At 45.8% G+C, this 25310-nt stretch overlaps 1 protein-coding gene across 1 annotated transcript in view; it reads right to left on the bottom strand.

Annotated features, from left to right (window-relative positions):
* Positions 1-20208, bottom strand: part of DNAH2 (dynein axonemal heavy chain 2) — a 93527-nt gene extending 73319 nt beyond the window's left edge. Inside the window, exons 1-8 of the mRNA XM_007457796.1 lie at positions 20133-20208; positions 19315-19485; positions 15047-15108; positions 11068-11238; positions 2536-2764; positions 2000-2110; positions 1592-1830; positions 433-624 (exon numbers count right to left, since the gene is read on the bottom strand). Coding sequence (XP_007457858.1) covers positions 433-624; positions 1592-1830; positions 2000-2110; positions 2536-2764; positions 11068-11238; positions 15047-15108; positions 19315-19471 — 1161 coding nt within the window. The 5' untranslated portion in view covers positions 19472-19485; positions 20133-20208. The remainder of the gene's footprint in view (positions 1-432; positions 625-1591; positions 1831-1999; positions 2111-2535; positions 2765-11067; positions 11239-15046; positions 15109-19314; positions 19486-20132) is intronic.
* Positions 20209-25310: the final 5102 nt, after the last annotated feature.

Genomic DNA, 25310 nt, shown 5'->3' with positions numbered 1-25310 from the left:
CCCCAAAAAAAAAAAAAAAAAAAAAAAAAAGTCGGTGTTCCTTCCTAAATCTGCCTCTCGACCACTGCGAGTTCCATCTTTGGAAACGAGAAAGAGTGGGTCTTCCCCTCCCATACAGCTCAGCCTGGGAGTCTGTCCTTCGTGACCCCCTCCCTCCCTGCACTCCGTCTACGCCTCTTTGCAAAGCCCCTCTTCCCGCCTGGGCTACGTCCGTCTGGAAGCAAAATGTCCAGTCCAGGCCCCAACTCCAAGCATCACTAAAGTTGATGATGCAGGCAAAAACCTGTGGTCTCCGTCCGACCTGAAGGGCATTCCTCACTACCTTTTCACCGCATATGTCTGCTGGTGAATTCTGCCTTCTCCAGAAATCTGCGTCCTATTAATACGGCCACCCCCTTATAACCCTCTGTCCCACCGTCTGCAGACACACACCTTCCGGAAGAGGGAAGTCAGTCTCTCCCGAGTGTTGTAGTGGGGAGAGTTGACCCAGATGATGCGGATGAGACTGATGAGCCTTGGGAGTTTACTAGAGATGTCCTTAGGCCTCATGAAAGCCAGCTCCTGGTAAGGTTCCTTCAGGATCGACAAAAAAGTCAGGTTTGACTGTGCTTGACGCGATCCATCCTGGCAGTAAAGAGAAACCAGGAGAAGACTTACCCCCTGGAAACAACCGGTTCAAAGCGAGCGCTTTTGATCCTCCTCAAACCCCATCCCGACTTGCCTCTCCTGGGAAGCATTCCCAATTAACCCTACCTGGTGCCAATCACCTCAGGTCTCTGCCACCCTTCAGGACCAGAGCTTGTACATACCTTCTTTTATTCACTTACTAGTTTCTACAAAAATATTTTTATGTCTTTTCTCATGTGTGAGTCCCATCTCTCCCACTAGACTGGGAATTCCCCAAGCTCGGGTTTTGCGTCTATTTCTCTAGCTTTTCCCCTTGAACTCTAACTCTGCACAAAGGAGACGCTCAATAGGTGTTGATCAACTGACTGGATATCACTCTCATTCAGCCCAATGGCTGTCACCCAGGCCCCTTCACTGCCCTGTTCTCAACGAGGGTTTTAGACTTCTCCACCTAACGGTGGCTCAGTTCCCTCAATACCAGCTCCAGATTCCACCTAGGAAGACAGGGCCTCTCTCTCTGTATTCTACAGACCACTCTGATCTCTGTGCGTCCCAACACTAAGATAATCAGCTTGTCATATTATACCAAATTTAATTTTTTAAAAGTGTTTCTCTTGCAGCGCTCTCAGCTGACCCGCGTGGGCTGGTCTTTGACCCCAGGCCATCTAGCCATCTCTTTTGTGTAAGTCTTATTTCTCAGCTGGACTGTATGGGTTGGGCTCAGAGAGGGCACTCAATGTAGTACACTTGTTGAGTAACCAGAAGTCTCCCTAACTAAACTATAAGCTCCTTGGGACCTTGTGTTCTACCACTTTTATACTCTCCCACAAGTCCAAGTCCAAGCACTGGGTGCATCTATCTTTGCCTTTGATGACTATGTTGACTCTCTCTTCTTAGCACCTTACAGTGTCCCAACTGCTGTCTACTTTCTGGCAAGCCTCCATCCTTCGATCCACTCACGGACCTGTATCTGCTGGGCCAGCTTCATAAAGGGCGCCAGGTAGGATGACTTGGCAAGACACAGGATGGACTCGATGTGTTTCACTCCCGGCTTCACCAGCTGTTTGCTGATGCCAGACAGGTCCATGCATCGGTTGCGCCAGAACTCAATCTCCTCCAAAGGACCTAAATTTTCTCCTGTCTCCACAGTTTCCTGGGCACTGAGCACTTCCTTTATCTGCCGTGTCCAGTGGATCATGGAGGCTGCCGGCGAGAGGACAAAACCTCTTGCATTTCTTTGCAGTACTCCCCAGTTGTGTCCTTCCCTGTTCCCCCTACAGAGCCCTCCTAACCCAACTCCTGTCCCAGCCTCTGGGCTGCCCCCCACCTCTCCCCTAGGAGCCCCGACACATGGGCAGTGCCAGCCACTCACTCTCCAGTCGCTGTACCAGCTCTTTGTCTTTAACCACAGCCTCCGGCTTCATGTTCATGGCCTCTGTAGGGATGTAGAGAACAGTGTGCCCCTCCAGTTTGTACCGAGTATCTAAGGAAAGGAAAGGACCATGAGAGTTCACAGAGGGCGATGGGTGTATGCCACCCCAGTTCCAACCATGGTTGATGAAATATGGTCTTCATAAAATATGGTCAAAGATCTATACCATGCCCTCAACACTCTCTTCTATGACACATGTACTCCCCCTACTGCCCCCCCCATCTCCCCTTACCCTACATGTACTCTTGGAAATTTCCAACTCTGAGCAGGTCTGGCCAACTGTTCTACAGCAGGAAACTCTACCTGGATTAGAAGGCAAACTCTGTACCCTGTTCCACTCATTCAACAAACACATTCCAAGCACCTACTCTGTTCCAAGCAACCCAGGTACTCAGGATCAATCTCCCCCCTGCCTCACTCTCTCTACTGTTGGTGGGGACTGGGGAGAAAGCAGGCATTCCAGTCTTTCCACTCACCTGTCAGGCAGGCCAAGAACCTGTGCAGGTGAGAAGCAAAATGATTTCGAATGCTCTCGGGCCAGGTTGTGTTTCTAAAGATCTGAGGGGCAAAGACGCCATTGAGCAGCCGAAGCAGGGCTGGGATGTAGGAACCCCGCACTGTCCCAAAATGCACAGTCGCCTCAAAGTTCTCTGGAGTGATGGGAACTGGCGCTTGGCGAATGAAGTAGACAATCTGGTTCTGGGTCTGCATGAAAGACGGTAGATCAGAGTCCAGGTTCCAGGCCCAGCCATGATACCCAAGGGAATCTGAGGCTCCAATCATGAAAGCCTGGCTGAGTTCTTCGTCGCTTTCCCTTAGTGTATCCAATCCTTCTCCAAATATAAGCAACATGAGGTGCTTCCTGCTCTTGTCAGGGACATAACAGAGTCTGTATACAGAAATGTGGGGAGGAAATGGAGAGAGCATGCCTTGAGGGTAGGGACTGTGTATTTTGTCCAACTTGGCTCCAGACCTAGCACAGTGATGGGGACATATTAGATGCTCCATAAATGATGGATGGATGGATGGATGGATGGATAAATGGGAAGAAAAGGATATAGGAAAAGCAGAAAGGAGAAGGACCAAAAGAAAGAGACAACTGTCTACGGTTTTCCATTTCACTTGCATATACTTTTCCCCCAACTTTTCACTTATCCTTCAGTTGTGTTTATGCTGAGTTTTTGTTGTTGTTTACACTCAGAAATGTATAACTTTCCTGTTGTTAAAACTTCTTAAAGTTTCTGACTTCTACATGCTTAGAAGAGTCATTCCCACTCTAAGATCAGATTCACCTGTCTTTTTTTCTTTAGTACTTTTGTAGCTACTCTTTATACTTGATTTAACTTTAAAAACTGAAAATAAAATGCAAAGAAGAAATTCATAACCATTCATCTTCCCACTACCCAGAATTAAATTTTGGCATTTTTTTTTGTTTTTGGTTTTTTTTGGCCATGCCATGCGGCATGTGGGATCTTAGTTCCCTGATCAGGGATTGAACCTGCACCCCCTTGCATTGGACACACAGAGTCTTAACCACTGGACTGCCAGGGAAGTCCTTGTATTTCTTTTCTTAAAAAAAGCTTAACAATTATTATTTTTGTTAAAAATATGTTAATTAAAAATAACTGAAACAATGCAGAAAAGTACAAAAAGTTTAAATGTCATCTAAAATTCCACCACCCAGACATTAATTATGATCATTAGAGAAAATACTATTCCAAACATCCCTCTCTCTCTCTCTCCCTCCCTCTCTCTCCCTCTCTCTCTCTCTCTCTTTCTCTCTCTCTCTCTCTCTCTCTCTCTCTCTCTCTATATATATATATATATATATATATATACAGAAAAATAAATTTAAATAGTTATTTCAAAATAGGATCATGCTATGATTTTTTTACATATAATTTATTTATTTATTTATTTTTGGCTGCGTTGGATCTTCGTTGCTGCGCACGAGCTTTCTCTAGTTGCGGTGAGTGGGGGCTTCTTTTGTTTTGGGGCACGGGCTCTAGGCACGCAGGCTTCAGTAGTTGTAGCACACAGGCTCAGTAGTTGTGGCTTGCGGGCCCTAGAGCGCAGGCTCAGTAGTTGTGAGCACGGGTTTAGTTGCTCCGTGGCATGTGGGATCTTCCTGGACCAGGGCTCGAACACGGGTCTCCCTCATTGGCAGGAGGATTCTTAACCACTGCACCACCAAGGAAGCCCCAGGATCATGCTATTTGTAATTAAAAGTATTAAATTTAATTTTACTTCAATTTAATAGAATAAAAACACATTGATGTGAATATAGTAAGTGGTTGAGCTTCAAATAAATGTTTCTTTATCTCTAAGAGAGATTTCTTCCTAAAAGACCCCTTTCTAAGGTTATTAGAAAGCTTATGAATAATATTAAGAGGTTAGGACTTCCCTGGTGGTGCAGTGGTTAAGAAACCACCTGTCAATTCAGGGGACATGGGTTCGAGCCCTGGTCCATGAAGATCCCACATGCCGCAGAGCAACTAAGCCCGTGCGCCACAACTACTGAGCCTGCGCTTTACAGCCCGGGAGCCACAACTACTGAAGCCCACGTGCCTACAGCCCATGCTCCACAACAAGAGAAGCCACCTCAATGAGGAGCCCACACACCGCAACGAAGAGTAGCCCCCGCTCACCCCAACTAGAGAAAGCCCATGTGCAGCAACGAAGACCCAATGCAGCCAAAAAATAAATAAATAAATGAATAAAAAGAGGTTAGTTTTCTCACTGCCTTCCAATTTTAAGTTCAGTTGTCTCGCTGCTTTTAATGACAAGAATATTGGCATCCTCGTACTCTCTTGCATTCTCTCACCACTTCCCAATTTTTGTTATACTATTATTTTTACATTGTCCAGGTTGATAACATTCACATTCAATAACATAACCATAATTCCCATGGTTATTTAGTATTAGTTCTTTATTTAAATGAATTGAATATTCACAGAGTCTCTATTCCTGAGTTTTCTATTTGGTTCATTCTTTTTTTTTTTGTTTGTTTCATTCTTTGATGAACTGGATTTCCATTGATGACGTCATTTTTGCTTTTCAAAGTAGGGTTCTTTCAAGACTAAAAATGACTGCCTATTTGTTGCCTCTATACTTGACCATCTAGGCTGGGAATTATACCCTTGGGTTACACTATGGTTCCTGGAGAACTTGTAGGTGTAACTTCTGGGTGTTCAGAGAAGTCTGAGATCAGCCTAGTGGTTCCCCTTGGTAGATAATTTGGGGTTTTGACTAGAGGACTAAATAATTTTTTTCCCAAATTTTTATTTTGTTTGTTTTGTGTGTGTGTGTGTGTGGTACGCGGGCCTCTCACTGTTGTGGCCTCTCCTGTCGTGGAGCACAGGCTCTGGACGCGCAGGCTCAGCCACCATGGTTCACGGGCCCAGCCGCTCCATGGCATGTGGGATCTTCCCAGACCGGGGCACGAACCCGTGTCCCCTGCATCGGCAGGCAGACTCTCAACCACTGTGCCACCAGGGAAGCCCCCAAATTTTTATTTTGAAAAAAATTCCAACCCATAGAAAAGTTGCAAGAAAGGCACAATAACATGCCCTTCATCTAGATCCACTAATTGTTAACATTTTGCTGTACTTGTGCATGATTGCACTCTCTCTCATTTTCTCTCCTTCTCTCTCTGCTGAGCCACTTCAGAGTTAGCAGCAGACGTTATAAAACTACACCCTTACATACTTCAGCATATGGCTCCTAAAAGGGAGGATATTCTCCAACATTCTCAACACTGTAATTATCACACTCAGAAAATTTAACTTCATTTAATACTTTTATATAATACACAGTTTATATTCGATTTTCCACAGTGGTCCAAATAATGTCATTTACAGCTGGTTTCTTCCCATCCAGGATCCAATACAGATCACACATGGCTGTGTCCCCTTTAATTCCACATAGTTTCCCAGTCTTTTTCTTTCTACCATGACAGTGATATTTCTAATAGTCCAGGCCAGTTGTTTTCCAAAATGTCCCTTAATTTTGATTTATTGGATTGTTTCCTCATTATTAGATGCAGGTTAAATATTCTTGGCAGAAATACCACATAGGTGATGTTCCCAAAGAATTAGTTTCCCCGAATTTAAGTAACCTAACTAAGACGTGTATTGACATTAAACATTGTGTAACAAATTTTTGTGGAATAAAGTATGTCCTTTCAATTCCCACATTCTGTTCCTTCTGCAGTTCAGGGAAATTCTCTGTATTTTTGGGTTTTTTTTCGTTGCACCGGGTCTTAGTTGTGGCAGGCGGGCTCCTTAGATATGGCATGTGAACTCTTAGTTGCAGCATGGATGTGGGACCTAGTTCCCTGACCAGGGATTGAACCCGGGCCCCCTGCAATGGGAGCTCAGTCTTATCCACTGCACCACCAGGGAAGTCCCTCTGTATTTTATTTTTAAATTTATATTCTGTTTCATTAGTTGGTACCCTATGTTAGATCACCTGTGTCTGTCTTTCACATCTATTAACTTCTCTCTACTTGTATTGTCATTGGTTTTTTCTTCTGCAGACACTGTAATTATCTCAAGCCTCTCTTCTACATCCGTTCAGATTTTCAGTGGTAGCTATTCAGTTCCTTGCTGTTTCTAACCTACTAATTTTAACATGTAAACATGCTGCTTTCTTTATTTAAAAAATCTGCAGTCTCCCTTTTATTTCATTCTCACGTTTTATCAGCTTATTAAAAAATTAAATTCGTGTTCTTATTAAGTCATACTGTAATGTGATGCTGTTGTGAGGAATTGCCTTCTGTTCAGTTATGTTTTCCTCTTTTGCATGTTTTGTTCTGTTCTTTTTCTCCCTTGATGTAGTATGCTTGCAGTTGCCACACAATTTCACTTGCCTCAGGCTTGCGCAGCTCTCTGAATTCCTTCTTTTTGCTTTAAAGTACTGTGGGTGACTTCCTGATGTCCCACTGTGAGAGCCCAGTTTCATTTCCCCCTCAAAGTTAAAGTGAAAGGGTTGGGTATTTTATGTTTCATTCACTTTTCTCTAGCCTAAGATAACTGCATGAGGGGATGGGCAGATGGTTAAGGCTAATTTAAAACAGTGTAAAATCTTTGTTAAAATACATGGGCTCTTTCTTTTCAGATTTTGTAAAAAACCGAGGTTCACTCCATCTCACTTGGGGGCGTCCACCATTCCTGTAGCGAGGACGGTTTCCATAAGTTAGTACATAGACCTTTCATTGGTCCCCACTTTTAAAGTTTATTAGATTAGATTTTGCTTCTTTCCTTGTTTGTTTACTCTTGGGTGTTTGTCATTTTCTCATTTTACTTTTTACTATTTTATCAAGTATTCAAGAGTAATAATTTCTTAAGGAAGTTTTTCAATTTCAATCTTGCCCCAGGAGAATACAATTAAATCCATGATCTATTTAGAATATTTTTTGGCATGCTAAATAGATTTTTTTCAGCTTTGTCGAGGCATAATTGACAAATAAACATTGTATATATTTAAGGTGTACACCTTGCTGTTTTGACATACATATACACTGTGAAATGATCACTGCAATCAAGCTAATTAACATATTCATTATCCCATATGGTTATCATTTTCTTTTTCTTTTTTCTTTTTGTAGTGAGAACACTTAAGAACTACCCTTTAGCAAATTATACATTATAGTATTGTTAACCATAGTTACCATGCTGTATATTAGATCTCCAGAACTCATTAATCTTGCATAACTGAAACTTTGTACAATTTTCCCCCAGTTTTATTGAGATATAATTGATCTATAACATTGTATCGGTTTAAGGTATACAGTGTCATGATTTGATATGTATATTTATTGCAAAATGATTACAATAAGTTAACACCTATCACCTTACATAACTACAATTTTTTTTTCTTGTCAGAACTGTTAAGATCTGTTCCCTTAGCAACTTTCAAATATACAATACGTTTTGTTAACTAGAGTCACCATGCTGTATGTACATTAATCCCCAGAACTGGGCTTCCCTGGTGGCGCAGTGGTTGAGAGACCGCCTGCCGATGCACGGGACATGGGTTCGGGTCCCGGTCCGGGAGGATCCCACATGCCGTGGAGCAGCTGGGCCCGTGAGCCATGGCCGCTGAGCCTGCGCATCCGGAGCCTGTGCTCTGCAACGGGAGAGGCCACAACAGTGAGAGGCCTGCGTACCCCCGCAAAAAAAAAAAAATCCCCAGAACTTATTTATCTCATAATTGGAAGTTTGTACCTTTTGACCAACTTCATCCATTTTCTCTACTCCCCCATCCCCAATTCTGGCAGCCACCAATCTGTCCTCTGTTTCCCTCCATCTGAATCTCTGTTTCTCAATCTGTCCTGTTCTCTGTTTCTATGAGTTAGTTTTTTTTTTTTCTAGATTCCACATATAAGTGAGATCATACAGTAATTGTCTTTCTCTGTCTGATTTATTTCACTTAGCATAATACCCTCCAAGGCCACCCATGTTTTTGCAAATGGCAAGTTTTTTTCTCTCATTGCTGAATAATATTCCTCTGTGTGTGTGTGTGTGTGTGTGTGTGTGTGTGTATTCCACATTTTCTTTATCCACTCATCCAATGACAGACACTTAGGCTGTTTCCATACCTTGGCTATTATAAATAAACTATAATGAATGTGGGGGTGTGGATATTTCTTCAAGATCGTGATTTCATTTCCTTTGGATATACACCCAGAAGTGGAATTGCTAGATCATATGGTAGTTCTATTTTTATGTTTTTGAGGACCCTCCATACTGTTTTCCATAGTGACTGCACCAATTTACATTCCCAGTACACAAGGGTTCCCTCTTCTCCACATCCTCATCAATATTTGTCATCTCTTGTCTTTCTCATGATGGCCATTCTAACAGGTATGAGGTGATACCTCACTGTGGTTTTGATTTGCATTTATCTGATTAGTGATATTGAGCACCTTTTCACATACCTGTTGGCCATTTGTACGTCTTCGTTGGAAAAATGTCTTTTCAATTCTGCACAGTTTTTAATCACATTGTTTTCTTGCTATTAAATTGTATGAGTTCTTTATATATATTTTAGATATGTATTCATCTCTTATCAGATATATGATTTGCAAATATTTCCTCCCATTCATAGGTTGACTTTTCATTTTGTCAATTTCATTTGTTGTGCAGAAGCTTTTTAGTTAGATGTAGTCCCACTTGTTTATTTTTGCTTTTATTGCCTTTGTTGTAGGGACAAAAATTTTGTACCCTTTGACCAACATTTCCCTATTTCCCCCTTTTGCCCCACTAGACTTTTTTAATAGAAAACCTTTGTTTTCCATGTTTCCCAATTCTATTCATCGAATAATCCATCTTTCCCCATAGATTTTAAATGCAATTTTTGTAGAAAATGCTTACATATATGTTTCTGGACTCTCTCTGTTTCTTTACTGTTGCTTATATAATACATAATCGTGCCCCAATCTAACTATTTTAATTACTGTAATTTAATAAAAGATTTTCATAGTCACAGATCTCCTACATTACTTTTCTTCATTTTTTTTTTTGTTTTGCTATTTTCATTTCATTTTTCTCGATATACTTTAAAAAATCCTTTACACTAGGGATCTAGGGTCTGTGGCACTTTGATTGGAGTTGCATTAAAACAGTACATTTTTTTGGATGGAATGATCTTTATAATATTAAGATTCCCACTCAGAAACAGGATAGGGCTCATCATTTTTTTTTTTTTAACATCTTTATCGAAGTATAATTGCTTTGCAATGGTGTGTTAGTTTCTGCTTTATAACAAAGTAGGGCTCATCATTTATTTAAATCTTCTTTCTTGGCCTGCAACAAAGTTGTTTTCTTTCGTATAAATCCTAAATTATTTTTTGCAAATTTTTGTTCCTTTTGTGAATGAAATATTTTTTTCATGATGCTTCAGAGCCGATTATTGCCAACACACAGGAAAAAGCCATGGCCTGTTTTGGGTTTTGTTTAATGTGGAAGCTTCACAAATTGTGCTGCTGAGCAGGGCCATGCTAATCTTCATTATCATTTCAATTTTTGTATATGTGCTGCCAATAAAAGCAAAGCAATAGCCCTTTTTCTTTTCCAAAATTTTATTTCTAAAAATTTCCAATATACAGAAACACTAAAAGAATTTTACAGTAATGACCTGTACACCCACCACCCATATTCTACCACCAACATTTTACTATACTTCTGTCTTTTAAGTGTTTCCCTACCCATGGTTTACCTTTCACTAATGTATCCTCCCCAATGTTGGAATAGTTATCTATCTAACCCATGAAAGCCTTCAATAGTTCCCTCTGGGATAAAGCCAAATTCTTTAGCATAACATACAAGGCCCATAACAAGCTGACCCCAACCCACCTTTCCAGTGTCATTTCCCACAACTCCTCTTTCTTTGCACATAAAGTGTTCTTTACCTGGATGCTCTTACTCAGCCTCGATGAAATCCTACTTACCCTTCATCCCCAACTCAAATATCACCTCCATCACCAAGCCTTGCCAGCATTCCACTGGCTACATTAGTTGCTTCCAAAAAAGCTCTTATAAAGCTTTGCCCAGGCATCATAATATACTGTAAATATTTTTTATATGTCTGTCTTCCCCACTAGACCATGAGATCATCAAAAGCAAAACCTTGGGGCTTCCCTGGTGGCGCAGTGGTTGAGAGTCCGCCTGCCGATGCAGGGGACATGGGTTTGTGCCCTGGTCCGGGAGGATCCCACATGCCGCGGAGCGGCTGGGCCCGTGAGCCATGGCCGCTGAGCCTGCGCGTCCGGAGCCTGTGCTCCGCAATGGGAGAGGCCACAATAGTGAGAGGCCCGCGTACCGCAAAAATAAAAGCAAAACCTTGCCTCATTTCTCTCTGTATCCTGCTGCCAAGCAGGGTGCCTGACACACTGTGAGGCTCAACAGACCTTGAACACAGGAGATAAGACTCACAGACGACAGAGATCCTCAGAACCCTCAGCCCCCTGGGAGAACACCCTGAGGTCTGGACCGTGGAGTACGCACCTGCACAGGCATCCCCAGACCTAGCTTCAGCCCCAAACAGGGGTCGATGAAGATGGTGAGGATGGGCTCCGAAGGGTCCTGGGCAAAGTGTTCCAGAACGGTATCGTGCTCCTCTGTCCAAGTGGCAGCTGCCAGTCCTGTCAGCACAGCTCGGGACAGGAAAAGGGGCTTCTGCAGAAGGAGAGCAGAGGGCCAGAGCAGGGACAGCTGTTAGGATGGGTCACTTCTCCCAACCACTGTCACGTATGAGGACGTGGGGGATGAGAGAAGTCAGACAGCTTCAGAATGGGGAAGGGAAAGCTGAGAATGGACTGAAAGACAGGTTTCAAGCTTTCAGAGAAACAAGACAATAAGATTCTCTTCCCTCTACCAGTAAAAATAGAATGGATCATGAAGGAAGACCGAGGGCTATTATATTCCCAAGACATTTCATTTATGCCTGTGTTTGTAAAAATGTCTTATCAAGCAACCCTCAACCTCACAGTAAAACTAAATCAAGGGAACATGTAGGATATTAGCCTAAGTCAAACAATTAGGATTCCATATGTATGTGTTAGCATACAGTATTTGTTTTTCTCTTTCTGACTTACTTCACTCTGTAATGACAGACTCTAGGTCCATCCACCTCACTGCAAATAACTCAATTTCATTTCTTTTTATGGTTGAGTAATATTCCATTAAAGCTGGGACAAAGTGAGAGAGTGGCATGGACATATATACACTACCAAACGTAAAATAGATAGCTAGTGGGAAGCAGCGGCATAGCACAGGGAGATCAGCTCGGTGCTTTGTGACCACCTAGAGGGGTGGGATAGGGAGGGTGGGAGGGAGGGAGATGCAAGAGGGAGGAGATATGGGAACATATGTATATGTATAACTGATTCACTTTGTTATAAAGCAGAAACTAACACACCATTGTAAAGCAATTATACTCCAATAAAGATGTTAAAAACAAACAAACAAACAAAAAACAATTAGGAGCAAGGGGATGACAAGCTGGAAAAAGGATAGGGGTAAAAGAGCAATTTCTCCATGATGTGGCCTCCACAGGATACTGGACTAAGTATGTGATATTGGGCAAAAGTCAACTGGCATATCAGTGAGGAAAAAGGAAAAAGGGAGGTGAAAAGACAAGACTGGAAAACACCAAAGAACAAATCAATTGGATGGAAAATAAATCATAAGTGGTGGCTAGAAAAAAGACAGCATTATTTTGAACACTACTAAATAAATTAAGAAAACTAGAGGATATAAAAATCTAGCTCGGTGAACTTGAGAAGTCACCCCGTCCTTCTTCCAGAACTTCTGGAAGGTGAGAAGGAATCCCTCTTACTGAAAGTTTCAAGGTCGAGAAAATTTAGCTATGATCTAAAATCTTCCATATATAAATACATACATGAAGAACCAACGAGAAAAACACTAAGACCCAGATAAATGGATGAAAGGATATGAAAAAACATATAATGTCACAAAAAAAGAGAAAATGAAAAATGTTCAATTTCATTTGAAATCAAAGAAATACAAATAAACATAGCAAAGGTGTATCATTTATTGCCTATCATTTTTTTAAAAATCCTTGCTAGGTTGGTACAGCCACTATGGAGAACAGTATGGAGGTTCCTTAAAAAACTAAAAATAGAACTACCATATAACCCAGCAATCCCACTACTGGGCATATACCCTGAGAAAACCATAATTCAAAAAGAGTCATGTACCAAAATGTTCATTGCAGCTCTATTTACAATAGCCTGGAGATGGAAACAACCTAAGTGTCCCTCATCGGATGAATGGATAAAGAAGATGTGGCACATATATACAATGGAATATTACTCAGCCATAAAAAGAAACGAAATTGAGTTATTTGTAGTGAGGTGGATGGACCTAGCGTCTGTCATACAGAGTGAAGTAAGTCAGAAAGAGAAAGACAAATGCTGTATGCTAACACATATATATGGAATATAAGAAAAAAAATGTCATGAAGTACCTAGGGGTAAGACGGGAATAAAGACACAGACCTACTAGAGAATGGACTTGAGGATATGGGGAGGGGGAAGGGTAAGCTGTGACAAAGTGAGAGAGTGGCATGGACATATATACACTACCAAACGTAAAATAGATAGCTAGTGGGAAGCAGCCGCATAGCACAGGGAGATCAGCTTGGTGCTTTGTGACCACCTAGAGGGGTGGGATAGGGAGGGTGAGAGGGAGGGAGATGCAAGAGGGAGGAGATATGGGAACATATGTATATGTATAACTGATTCACTTTGTTATAAAGCAGAAACTAACACACCATTGTAAAGCAATTATACTCCAAAAAAGATGTAAAAAAAAAAAAAAATCCTTGCTAGGGAATTCCCTGGTGGGCCAGTGGTTAGGACTCCACATTTTCACTGCCGAGGGCGCAGGTTCAATCCCTGCTCGGGGAACTAAGATCCCACAAGCCGCGGAGTGGAACCAAAAAAAAAAAAAAAAAAAAAAAAACTTTGCTAAACTGCTAACACCCAGGCCTGGAAAGGGTTTGTTGCTAGTGCGAGGGCAAAAAAATGCAATTTCTTTGAAAAACAATTTGGCATTATGTATTAAAGGTGTTAGAAATGTTCTTTACTCTTTGATTCAGGACCTCCATATACAGGAATCTAACTTAAGGAAATATTAAGTATTTCAAAATGTGTTAGTTTTATTTATAATATTCATCACTGTATTATTATGAGAGCAAGAAAATCATAAATGGCAAATGTCTAAGAGTAAGGATTTAACTGTGATACACATATCTTACGGAGCACCATATGACCATTAAAAATGGCGCTTACAGGGGCTTCCCTGGCGGTCCAGTGGTTAACACTCCACGCTTCCATTGCAGGGGGCACAGATTCAATCCCTGGTCAGGGAACTAAGATCCCGCATGCAGCACGGCGGCCAAAAAACAACAACAAAAAATGGCGCTTACAGAGAATTCCCTGGCGGTCCAGTGGTTAGGATTTGGTGTTTTTCACTGCTGGGGCCCAGGTTCAATCCCTGGTCGGGAACTAAGATCCCATAAGCTGCGCAGCCAAAAAAAAAAATGAAGCTTACCAAAAGTATGTAATAACAGTAATGAAAATACTACATATCAAAAAAAAAAGAGGTATCTTGTTATTTACATATTTGTGATTAAAAAAATAAAGGCAGCCTGATGTATTTAAGTATACAATAACATGAAGAATAAAAAAATGTTTTGTGAGAAAGCCTAATAAATTATAATGTGTGGTACAGTTAGGTTTGTTGAAAAACAAAAAAACTTGCAAATCTACACAGAAAGAAAGGACATATACCAAATTAGTAACGTTGGATGTGTTCAGGCAGTAATACTATGATTTTATTTTCCCTTTCTTTTACTTTTCTGTCCCTTCCAATTTTTTTCTTTAATGAGTAGTTGTCACTTTCCTCTCCCTTTTTAAAAAAGTTCAAGGTCCCCATTCTATTCTTCTAACCCAGGTAACTGAGGGTGTGCCTAGGCTCTGATGCAGCTTGGAAATAAAGGTGTAGAGGTTACTGAGTGTCAAATTCTGAAAGTATTGCAAGTGGCTTCTGTAAACTCTTCAGCCAAGGGAGGGAATTGAAGGACAGGAAGAAAGAGGATGTCTTAGGAATTAGTATCCAATTAGGACAGTGTCCGCCCAGCTTGTTCAACTTGTTCAGATGTTCACCCATCCAACGGATATAGCTTGTTGCAATCTGACCCAAGGTGGAGAGATGAGGAAGGGCCTTCTAAGAGCCCTGTTCCTCACTGAAAGCCCTCTTCTTTGGGAGGGGTAGGGGACACGGATAACTTTGTCCTTTACTCGGTGTACTGGATTTGCAGTGAGCAGGCTACCAGTAGAAAGTAAAGAGAAGGTAGTGAGAGATTGAAGAGAATTCCTCGTACACCATTCTGCAACTGATCGTTTGATTCACCAGTTGTTGGGGAGGAATATTTGTCTCAGAGAAAAGCCAAACTTACCACGTCTACCTCACACTCCTGTAATTCTTCTTTCTGTATTTCAGGTTCCTCCAATATTGGCTCTGGGAAGAATGAAAATTCAAAAATGAAGGCATTCCATTAAAAGTTAAACACAGAGACTTCCCTGGCGGTTCAGTGGTTAAGTCTCTGAGCTTCCACTGCAGGGTGCACGAGTTCGATCCCTGGATGGGGAACTAAGATCCCACATGCCGGACAGCACAGCCAAAAAAACAATAACAAATAAAAGAAGTTAAACACGGAGTCACCATATGACCAAGCAACTCCACTTCAAGGTACTTGAAGTACCTTGAGAAACTGGCACCCCATGGCCCCTATATCTTTACTTCTAAGTTGCACCAGAGCCTAGACTCTTAGCAGACACTCCCTATTCCCCTTTCCTCCCAGATCCTGCTAACCACTAATCTACTTTCTGAGTCTATGAATTTGCCTATTCTGGACATTTTATATTAGTGGAATCATAAAATATGTGGTCTTTTGTGACTGGCTTCTTTCACTTGGCATATTTTCAAGGTTCATCCACGTCATTGTGTCGTAGCAGACCTTCATTCTTTTTTATGGCTGCATAATATTCCACTGCAATTTGTTTATCCATTCATCGTTGATGGACGCTTGGGTGTTTCCGCCTTTTGGCTGTTGTGAATAGCACTGCTGTGAACACGGGCATACAAATGTCTGTTCGAGTCCCTACCTCCAGTTCTCTGCAACTAGACATGCCACAGCGAAGATCCCATGTGCCACAACGAAGACCCAGTGCAGCCAAATATAAATAAATAAACATATAATTTAAAATGTTTCTTTTAAAAAGCTGACTGGGGCTGGAGGGGACTCAGAAGGAGGCAGGGGAATGAAGGCAGTCAGTATTAAGGTCATTCTAGGCATTCAGCTTCTGGCCTGCCATTCTTCCCCCATCCTGTTCCCACATGGAGAAGCTGGGGCCCACAGAAATCAGCCCCTCTCCAAGCAAACCGCCATCCCCACTCTGGACTCCATAAAACCCAGGGGGGTGTCCCTCTCCTTCCTGATCTGTTGCTCACACAGGAGACCGGGGTAAAACTGGTGGGCCTCCCATCTCCCGTGGGCTGAAAGGAGGAAGGAACAAATGAGGTGCAACCAAAAGACCTTGGCAACAGGACACTCCGACCTCCAGAAAGAAAACCTAAGAGGGGAGTGAGGCACACAGGCCAAGGAAGGAAATCATGAGAAAGATGGAACAGCTGATTCTAGGAGCTCAGTGGTGAGTGGGATGGCTAACCAAGAAACCCAACGCCCTTCGAGAAGGCCAAGGGCATCCAAGGTTTCAGACAGGAACGAGGCGGGGGAGGGAGACTGAGACAATCTCAAGGTTTTGTCCTGTTGTAATACAATTTATAGAAAGTCTAAACCATGCAATACGATACTAGTATGTGATGGTCATGGATACACACAGTAAAAATTTAAGAAACAGGCTTGACAATGACAAACACCAACTCAGGATAGAGGTGACCTCTGGAGAAGGAGAGAAGGGCTTGGGGAGGGGGCGGGCGGGTAGCAGGGGGACAAAGGGATTCACTTGTTACCATCATGATTTATTCTCACACTGGGTGACGGGTACATGGGTGTTCATTATCTCATTCTCTGTATTTTTTCTGATTTGCCTGAAATACAGGTCTACAATCCCTTATCCAAAACCCCTGGGATCAAGTATATTTCAGAATGTAGACGTGTAATGCCGTATGGTATATGAGACCCCCACCACATCTTGGGGCCTCTAGAACAGCACTCCACAAACTTTTAGTGTCAGTATTTCTGCAGTAAAACATATGAAAATTTATACTAAGTGGTTTAAATAGACTATAAATACCTTCATGTCAGTTTAGGTTATGTCTCACCACCAAATAAGTTTGGATGCCAAATTTTGGGGGAAAAAACCTTTCAGTTCTTAGGGCTTTTTAAACTTACAGATATGGGCTTATGAACCTGTACTTCTTTTCTTAGCAGGAACGGAGGAACACTTAAGGAAGCAAAGGATATCAATAAACACCTCAAAAGGGTGTTTGCCCTTTAACCCACCATCCTTCACCAAGAAGTGTTTTAGGCCTGGTCTTAGCCCATTTGGACTACTATAACAAAACACCATAGACTGGGTGGCTTCTAAACAGCAGACATTTATTCCTCACAGTTCTGGAGGCTGGAAGTCCTAGATCAGGGTGCCAGCAGGGTTGGGTGAGGGCCCTCTTCTGGGGTGCAGACCTCTCTTTGTGACCGGCGGAAGGGGGCAAGGAATCTCTCTGGAGTTCCTTATTTTAAGGCACTAATCCCACTCATGACAGCTCCACCCTCATGATTTGAGCAACCTCCCAAAGGCCCCTCCTACTAGCAACGTCATATTGGGCATGAGAATTTCAACATATGAATTTGGGGGGACACAAACATTCAGACCATAGTAGGCCCCCTCTGTCTCCTGTGGGACAGGCCTCAATCCCTCCCCAACTCCAAAGAGCACAGGGTTTTTTTTTTTTAATATTTACTTATTTATTTGGCTGCGCAGGATCTTTCGTTGCGGCACATGGGATCTTTAGTTGCGGCATGCCAACTCTTAGTTGCGGCATGCATGTGGGATCTAGTTCCCTGACCAGGGATGGAACCCAGGCTCCCTGCATTAGGAGCACGGAGTCCTAGCCGCTGGACCACCAGGGAAGTCCTGAGTACAGGGATTAAGGCTCATTTCAGGGCTGCCTTGGAGGCCCAAGTCTTCTCCGAACCTCTATCAAGTGTCAGCTAGAAAGCTCCACATCAAACAATAAAAAGGCTTAGAGCTAAAAGGACTCAGAGATCCTTGGTGTTTGGGGGTCAATTCTTTCATTTAGAAGTTCCTTTTTTTTAATAATTTTTATTGGAGTATAGGTGATTCACAATGTTGTGTCAGCTTCAGGTGCACAGTAAAGTGAATCACCCATATATATATATATATATATACACACCCACTCTTTTCTGGATTCTTTTCCCATATAGGCCACTACAGAGTATTGAGTAGAGTTCCCTGTGCTGTACAATAGGTCCTTATTACTTATCCACTTTACATATAGTAGTGTGCATATGTCAATCACAATCTTCCAATTTATCCCTCCCCCGCTTACCCGCTGGCAACCACAAGTCTGCCCTCTACGTCTGTAACTCTATTTCTGCTCTGCAGATGAGTTCATCTGTACCCGTTTTTTTAGATTCCACATAATAAGCAACATCACATGACACCCTGACATTCCCTTCCCACCCCAGAGGAGTCTCCAAATTGAACTTCACTGCCTTCTGTCCTCCCTGCCCTTGCTCCTGGTACCCAGCTTCTAGGAGCCAGTCCCACTTTAAACTGCTCTTAAGAGAACTCAGAAGAAAAAATTTGCATGGTTCCAGTGTCTAGATCCCAGGGCAAGACCCTGTGTACCCTGGACCTTTCTCCCATGCCCACGCTTAATCTCTCAACTTTTAGTATTAAAAGGGGATTCTATTTCTCTCCATCTTGACAGGCTGCTAGCAGTGGAAAGAAGCCCCGGATAAACGGGGAGGACTATTCTTAGCTAACAGTCATAGCTACACTGGCCAGTGCTCTAAGGGACAGCCTAGTGACAGCAACAGCTACCAAAAACCTTCCAACCCTATTGGCCCCAGCTCACCCAACAGGAAGGAATCCCTCAGATCAAAGCCACAAGAGGCAGCCTCTTTAAACTCTTTTCTTCCTCAATCTAGACATCAGGCTTCTTTTCCTGTGGCCCTGAACCTGAACCTCCTTAGTCTACCAAGGCCCTGATGAAATGAGGGCAGAGATACAAGAGCCTTAAACAGATGGGAGAAAGATTCAGTCAGGCTTAGGATTCAAAGGATGGCAAAGCAGGCTGAGTCTCCATGGTGATGGGCTTAATGGGAGGAAAACATTATTTGTTTTGCCACCCAGGGTGAAAATGGGAAAAAGGAAGAGATCAAACCCTCTTCACTGGGGTAGGAGCAACCAGGAACACTTGAAATAAGGAAGAAGAGGCTAGGATAGAGGATTGGCTGGTGAGCTCTTGGTGCACTGGGGGGAAATTTTAAGACAGAAAGAACAAGTGTAAGGCTGGCCAGGAAGGAAACACAAAACAAGGGACCTAGCAGCAGGCCTGAGATTCCGCTGAACCCCTTGCTTCTTACCCAGAAGCAACAGAACCTGCTCCCCGGCCTGAAGACCCTCCTTCAATACAAACATTCTGCCTCCAAGGCTCTCCCCAGCAGGTACCCACCAGGCTCCTCCTTGAGAGACTCGGGCTCTGCCTGGGACTCACTGCTGGCCGGCAGGGTGGTCTCCACAGCCTGTGCGGCCAGAGCAGACTGAGCGACTCGCCAGAGGGCGCTTCCCCGGCTACTCACTTTCTGCTTCTTGTCAGCTTGGCTGGACATTGTGTTGGCAAAACCTGCAGACACACGGAAGCTGGGGGACCACCACCAGATCCACCCCCAATCCTCAGTCCTTTCCCTGGGATATCCCACTTTCTTCAGGGCACTGGGTTAAAAATCAAAATCAGTCCCTCAAGGCATTAGGAATAAATGGAAGCTAAACATGAGAGCACAGGGAATTCCCTGGCAGCCCAGTGGTTAGGACTCGCGCTTCCACTGCAGGGGGCATGTGAGTTCTGTTCCTGGTCAAGGAACTAAGATCCCACAAGCCCCAAGGCATGGCCGGGGGGGGGAAAAAAAAGATGAGGGCACAGCAGACACCCACTAATGAGGATTTAGGAACCCCTATCTCTTCCCAGAGGTATGAGAACATAAGATAATCAGGGAAAGATCTACCATGCTGAGGTGTGGTTGCACACACCCTCAAGCACTCTAGCTCTCAGGGCCATGGGTGAGTGAGAGAGGGCCCAGGGAAGGGAAGACTGTCCCCAGGTTCCACTCTCTCTGTCACTGTGTCAAGTCACTGAACAACCAAGATGATTTTCCTATGTACATCCTTTTCTCCCAAGTTACCCCCTGGAAGCGGGGGAGAAAGAAAAATGCCCCTCCTACCCACACTAAAATCTGTGACCTCCTTAAACAAGGAAGAAACAGTATTTGCAACCTGTCTCTTCAGCTTTTCAATCCTGAGGGGCAGAAACCCTGTTCTGTGTGTACTGGAAAGGTGTCTTCGCACAGTTGGCTGAGTCTGTGCTAACCGATTACTGAAGACCAAGAGCGTTCGATTCCAGATGTCCTGAGAACAGACTGGAAGAGGAAGGACAAAGGTCATCCAACAATGAACTTGGAATTGTGTCTGGGGGAGGGAGAAATGGGGCGATGAGGAAGGCCCAGTAGTGTCTCTCTCAGAAAGGCAGGAGGGTGGGAAGCGGGGCATCTCTGGCGGGTGCCCAGGGCAATGTCTATTCGCTGGGCAGTTCCTCTTCACTCAGCTCTAGCCTGACAACCACCTGTGGCTTTTCTTCCTCATCCCCACAGACTGCCACAGGCATTGATCATACGCTATGAGTTTCACACTTGAAGGATTTGTACTTTGCTCCAAGGAACACCGTTCTATTAGGCCAACACATCAATAAAGCCAGGTACCACAGTGCGGCTTGTGCCATCAGTCTCCAGAGAAGCGTCAGGCTGTGCTTCCCTGCCTCCGGCTGCAGCCTCAGGAACATTCCGGTGGCCAGGCTGGGAGCCACCACCCCATGGGGTTCGCCCCATGGTCCCACACCGAGGCCCCGGGAGGAGCCTTCTACTAGCCTGGGGCTCATTCTGTTTCTCAGGAAATACCGTAGGGGGCCGGCCCTCTCCTGCAACCACCAGAGGCTACCAGTCGGCAAATTTCCCCTCACAGGAGCTTCCTCACACAACTGTCACAACCGTCGCCGCTCCTCCCTCTCAGCTGCCGCTTCCTCTGCCCTCCCCCGCAACGGCCCCTTCTTCCCTCGCCCCCGCAACTCTCCCTCGTACCCCTCACCACTGCCCCTTCTCCCCGTAGCTTCCCACTCTCCCCGGCCTTCCTCCCTTCCTCCCTGGTGCCCTCCCCCGCCAACACACACCTCACGACGCCGACCCTCTCCTCGCTACGCCGACCGACTGGCCACTCCAGCTGAGAAGTTGCCCCGCGTGGCCCTCTATTGTGACATGAGGTCATCCTGAATTTAGGGTGGGCACCCAACCCAGAGACAGATGTCCTTACAAAAGAAAGGCAGAGGGAGATTTGAGACACAGGCTGGGGGAGGGGGGGGGGGGCGAGTGGCGGGGGCCCGAGCGCGCCGAGCCAGCCTCCTCGGCGCAGACGCAGAGACGCCCTGATCAGCCGCTCCCGGCTTGGCCGCGCTCGCGTCACCTCGGCGGGGAGCCGGGGCAAGAGGGCTGGGGGGCAAGGGGAAGCCGCTAAACCTGGCGGGCTGGAGGGGGGCTGGAAGGGGACGGGAGGCCTGGTCTGAGGACGGGCGGTAAGGACTGGGGCTGGAAACAATGAGTGGCCTCCCGCAGGACACTGAAAAGGCTGGGGGAACCCAGGCGCTCGACCCCGCGCGCGGGTCTGTGAGCTCCATTCCGGGCGAGTCCAGCAGATGGCGCCCGAGGTCCCGTCTGCGAGGCTCACGCGCGCTCTAGAAGGCGTTCCAGGATTTCGAGACAGCCGTGGCTGCAGCTGAGTCCGGGGAAAAAACCGGGGCTGGAGCACCCCTGCCCTCCCGCTCGTTCCCCCTTCTTAATTCGGACTGGGGTCTAGGATCGCCGGGCAGCGCTGGGTGGGGGAAGGAGGGAAGAACGGAACTGGAATTTTTGGAATCTGAGGATTGGCTTTGGAAAGCGTCACTCGTTTTGGGGGGGACAGGAGGCGGGGACTCTCTGGGGAAGGTGACCGGGCCGGGGAGGGGCTCGGCTCTCCATAAGAACAAAGACAGAGTCGTGGGGAAGCGACAGGAGAGGGGTGTGAGAGGAGGGGCAGACTGCAGCCGGTGCTAGGGGGCGCTGCGGGCCGGGGTGCCAGAAGAGGCGCCTGGAAGACTGAGCCGTACCTGGGGCTGGTGGAAGCTTTAGGGAGGCCTGGGAGATGCAGGGAGGAAGCGAGTCAGGGGGATGGGAAGGCACCCTCCCTGCTTCCATCAATAGTGCCTAATTAAGACAAAGCCCGCAGCGAGCCCACTGATTACATTTCCATGAGGAGCTAAATTGATGACATTTTCTTTGCTGGAGGAGAGAAGCTGGCACCTCAGTTCCCCCTTTTCCTGGTTGATGTTCACACCTGACGAGTCTCATTATGCCAGTCTGGCAGGGCAAGGACTGGCAGTCCCTGGTACTCCTGAAGGGCCTGTGGATTAATCCACACCTGAGCCCAGCTCTGACCTCACCATCCTACCTACCCCATTTTTATTTCCAGAACTGACAACCCCTGCCCTTGGCACCCCCCCCCATTATCCTTAAAGGAGGTTTCTGAGCTCCTGCCCAGCCCACATGCCTGTTGCTGAGGGCAAGGATTGAAAGAGAGAGGTGTCCTGCCATACCTCAAAATCAGCTGCACAGCAAGCAGGGCTAAGTGGGTGATCCTCTAACCAGTTAGGCAGTGGGTGGCAGAGAGGTGACATGATTGGTCAGATCCCCCAGGGAGAAAGTCCCAGAGTGAAGATTTGAGGGGAGGCATAGGATGGGGAAACTTATAGGCGGGGCTCATGGCTCCCTCAGGGAAAGGAATGTTGTGTAGACCCCATTTCTTTTCTGAACCACCCCCCACCCCCACTGGCCTTGGCTGTGCCTAGGGATCCCAGCCCCCTACATTATGCTAAATAGGTAATCAAACATCTTGCTTTGCTAATTACTGCTCAATCCGATTAAACGCCACTGAAGCTCATCAACAGAGGTGGAGGTAGGGAGAAGGGATGAAAGGGGGGGCAGCCACAGCTGTGACGGGGGTCTTGTCCCCAGGAGCTCTAGGGGACAGCTGAGAAACAGCCGGGGTAGCGAGACTGAGTACCTCGCAAAGGAAATGGGCAGAAGGGTTGTACGACAGAACGCTTCATCTCACTGCATCCTCCAGCCTCAGGCACTCCCTCCTCCCAGAACCTTCATTACTCTCAGAACCCAGGCATCCGGCCATTCCCACAGCTCCCCACACACACCCCTGTCCCAGCTTTAATAAGTTCTGTTCTCTCACTGTCAATATTTGATTTCTCAGAGCCATCTCCACGGAGAGAGGGAGCTCTTCCCTTGCTTCCCCCCTACCTTGGCCCTTTTTTGCCCACCCCAGTCTCTTTGTGCCCCCAACCTTCTCTGAACTGGCTGACTTAATGAAATGATATTAAAGTCTTAAGCAACTCCAAAAGAATGGTTGTTATGGTGAAGGGAGTGGGCAGGACGCCTGGGTCCCTGAGGGGAGCAAGGGCTGAGGAGGGGGGAGAGTGAGCCAGAGGCTAAGGTCTGGAGGCCCCAGTCCCCAAGGGGGAGAAGCAGATTTAGGGTGAGCTGGGGGCTGGCCCTCTGGATTGTGGTGGGAAGTGGGGAATTAGGGCTGGGGGCTAGGAAAAGGTGAGAAGAGGGAGGACATTTCTGTGGTCCAGGTCTCAGCCTGCTGTCCAGAGCATCCGTCAGGGATGGAGAGGCCAGCCGGGGGCGCAGAGCCCCTGTGCCAGCAGCCTCCCTGCTGAATGTGCCCGGGGCCGGTCCCGTGAGAACCAGAGTAGATTCCTCTTCAGCCCTGACTCATCCCTCTTACCCCCGCACCCCCCCCCCACCAGCAGACCCCCACAGGTGATTTGTAGCTGATGCCCTCACGATGGTAGCACCAGGAGGGAGTCCGTTCCATGACACGAACAGCCGAGAGCTTCCAGGAGAGGAGAGAACAGAGGCCAAGAGATGGGGAGCCAAGCACCAACCCCCCCTGCCCCCACCCATCCCATCTCACTCCCCTGGGGACCCTGGCCCAGCCCCAGTCCCCTTGGGGTGGTGGGAATGCAAGAACATTTGGCTGGGCTGATTGATGAGGGAGGAAGCAGCCACTGGGCACTGAGGCTGCTGTTTGCTGAGCACACAGATTCCTCCCCACTCACCAGCTGCCGCCCCCTGAGGCTGCTGAATCTCCCCACCACCACCACTAGCCACTTGGATTGGAGGGAGCTGATGCCTGAGTTTCTGATGGCAACTGAGGGAAGTGGGAGAGCCAGGCCATGGAATGCTTCGATTCCTTCTGGGAATCAGGGGACCCTAGGACCTGGTCCCCTCAGAACTCCCTACAGGACTCCACCTTTGCTGCTGCCTTTCAAACATCTCTCCTGTGCTGAGTTTTCACTCCCATTTGTTTTGTATCCTTTTCCCTACCCCCACCCAACTCTCTGAGCCCATCCCAGCTAGCCCCCTGCCTCCAAACCAGCCTGCCACATTTCTCCCAGCCTGCCTACAGATCTTGAAACTCTCTCTAGGGAAGGGGATGCCCCATGTTTGTGACTCCACTTAGGAAGCTCTGTTTTTCATTCTAACTACATTTCCAGTTGTGATGTCAACCATTCCCCATCAGAAATTCCCACTGCAACCCTTTGCTCTGTTCTCCTTTTCTTAAAACCCTCAACAGAGACCACAGACACAAACATACATACCTCAACCTAATTTACATCCTGCTTCTGTTTGGAAGGATGGAAAAGTGTGAGCTTCTGTCTGCAGCACAGCCCCCAGGACAGCCTCCATCCTATGCTGGGTGGGGGCTTTACGTTCTGTGGTCCCCAGCTCTCTCAGATCCTTTACTCCCACTCTGCTCTAGACTCTGTACCAGCAGCTGTACCACAGCCCCAAAATCTCAGAGCATTATCCCTGCCCTCCCAGAGCATAAAATTTAGTTGAGGAAAACACAGCTCATATCCACACAAGAAACAAAGGGGACCCACTCCCGCCCCAGACCTTAAAGTAAATGTTTATATCTTTTTCTATAAAACTGGTGTGCTTGTTTGTCTGGAAATGTATTTTGTGTGCTGATTTCTTTGTATTTATTATAATGAAGTAAAAACTCATGTTTTTAGGTCAAAAGAAAGAAACAAACAAACAAAGGGGAAAAAAATGGAAGACGGAGTTAGATGAACTTCCTAAATGTGGATTCTTCCTTGGTCACTTGCTACTCTACACGCTGAGGCTGGGGAAAGACAGGACGCATCTAGAACATGTGTGTGGTTGTGATGTCTTTCTCACTATTCCCAAGCCTGTCGAGATTTCACCTCTATGCTTTGCACTTGCGGTTCCGTCTTTCTGTTCTGCCCTTCCCCATAGTGCCTGCCTTCCATACTCCTCATTATTCAAGGTC

Source organism: Lipotes vexillifer, unplaced genomic scaffold, assembly GCF_000442215.2.
Source record: "Lipotes vexillifer unplaced genomic scaffold, Lipotes_vexillifer_v1.1 scaffold611, whole genome shotgun sequence".
In the NCBI taxonomy this organism is placed as follows: Eukaryota; Metazoa; Chordata; class Mammalia; order Artiodactyla; family Lipotidae; genus Lipotes; species Lipotes vexillifer.
The sequence above is the reverse complement of the archived record's forward strand: the minus strand, read 5'-3'. Positions and strand labels throughout refer to the sequence as shown.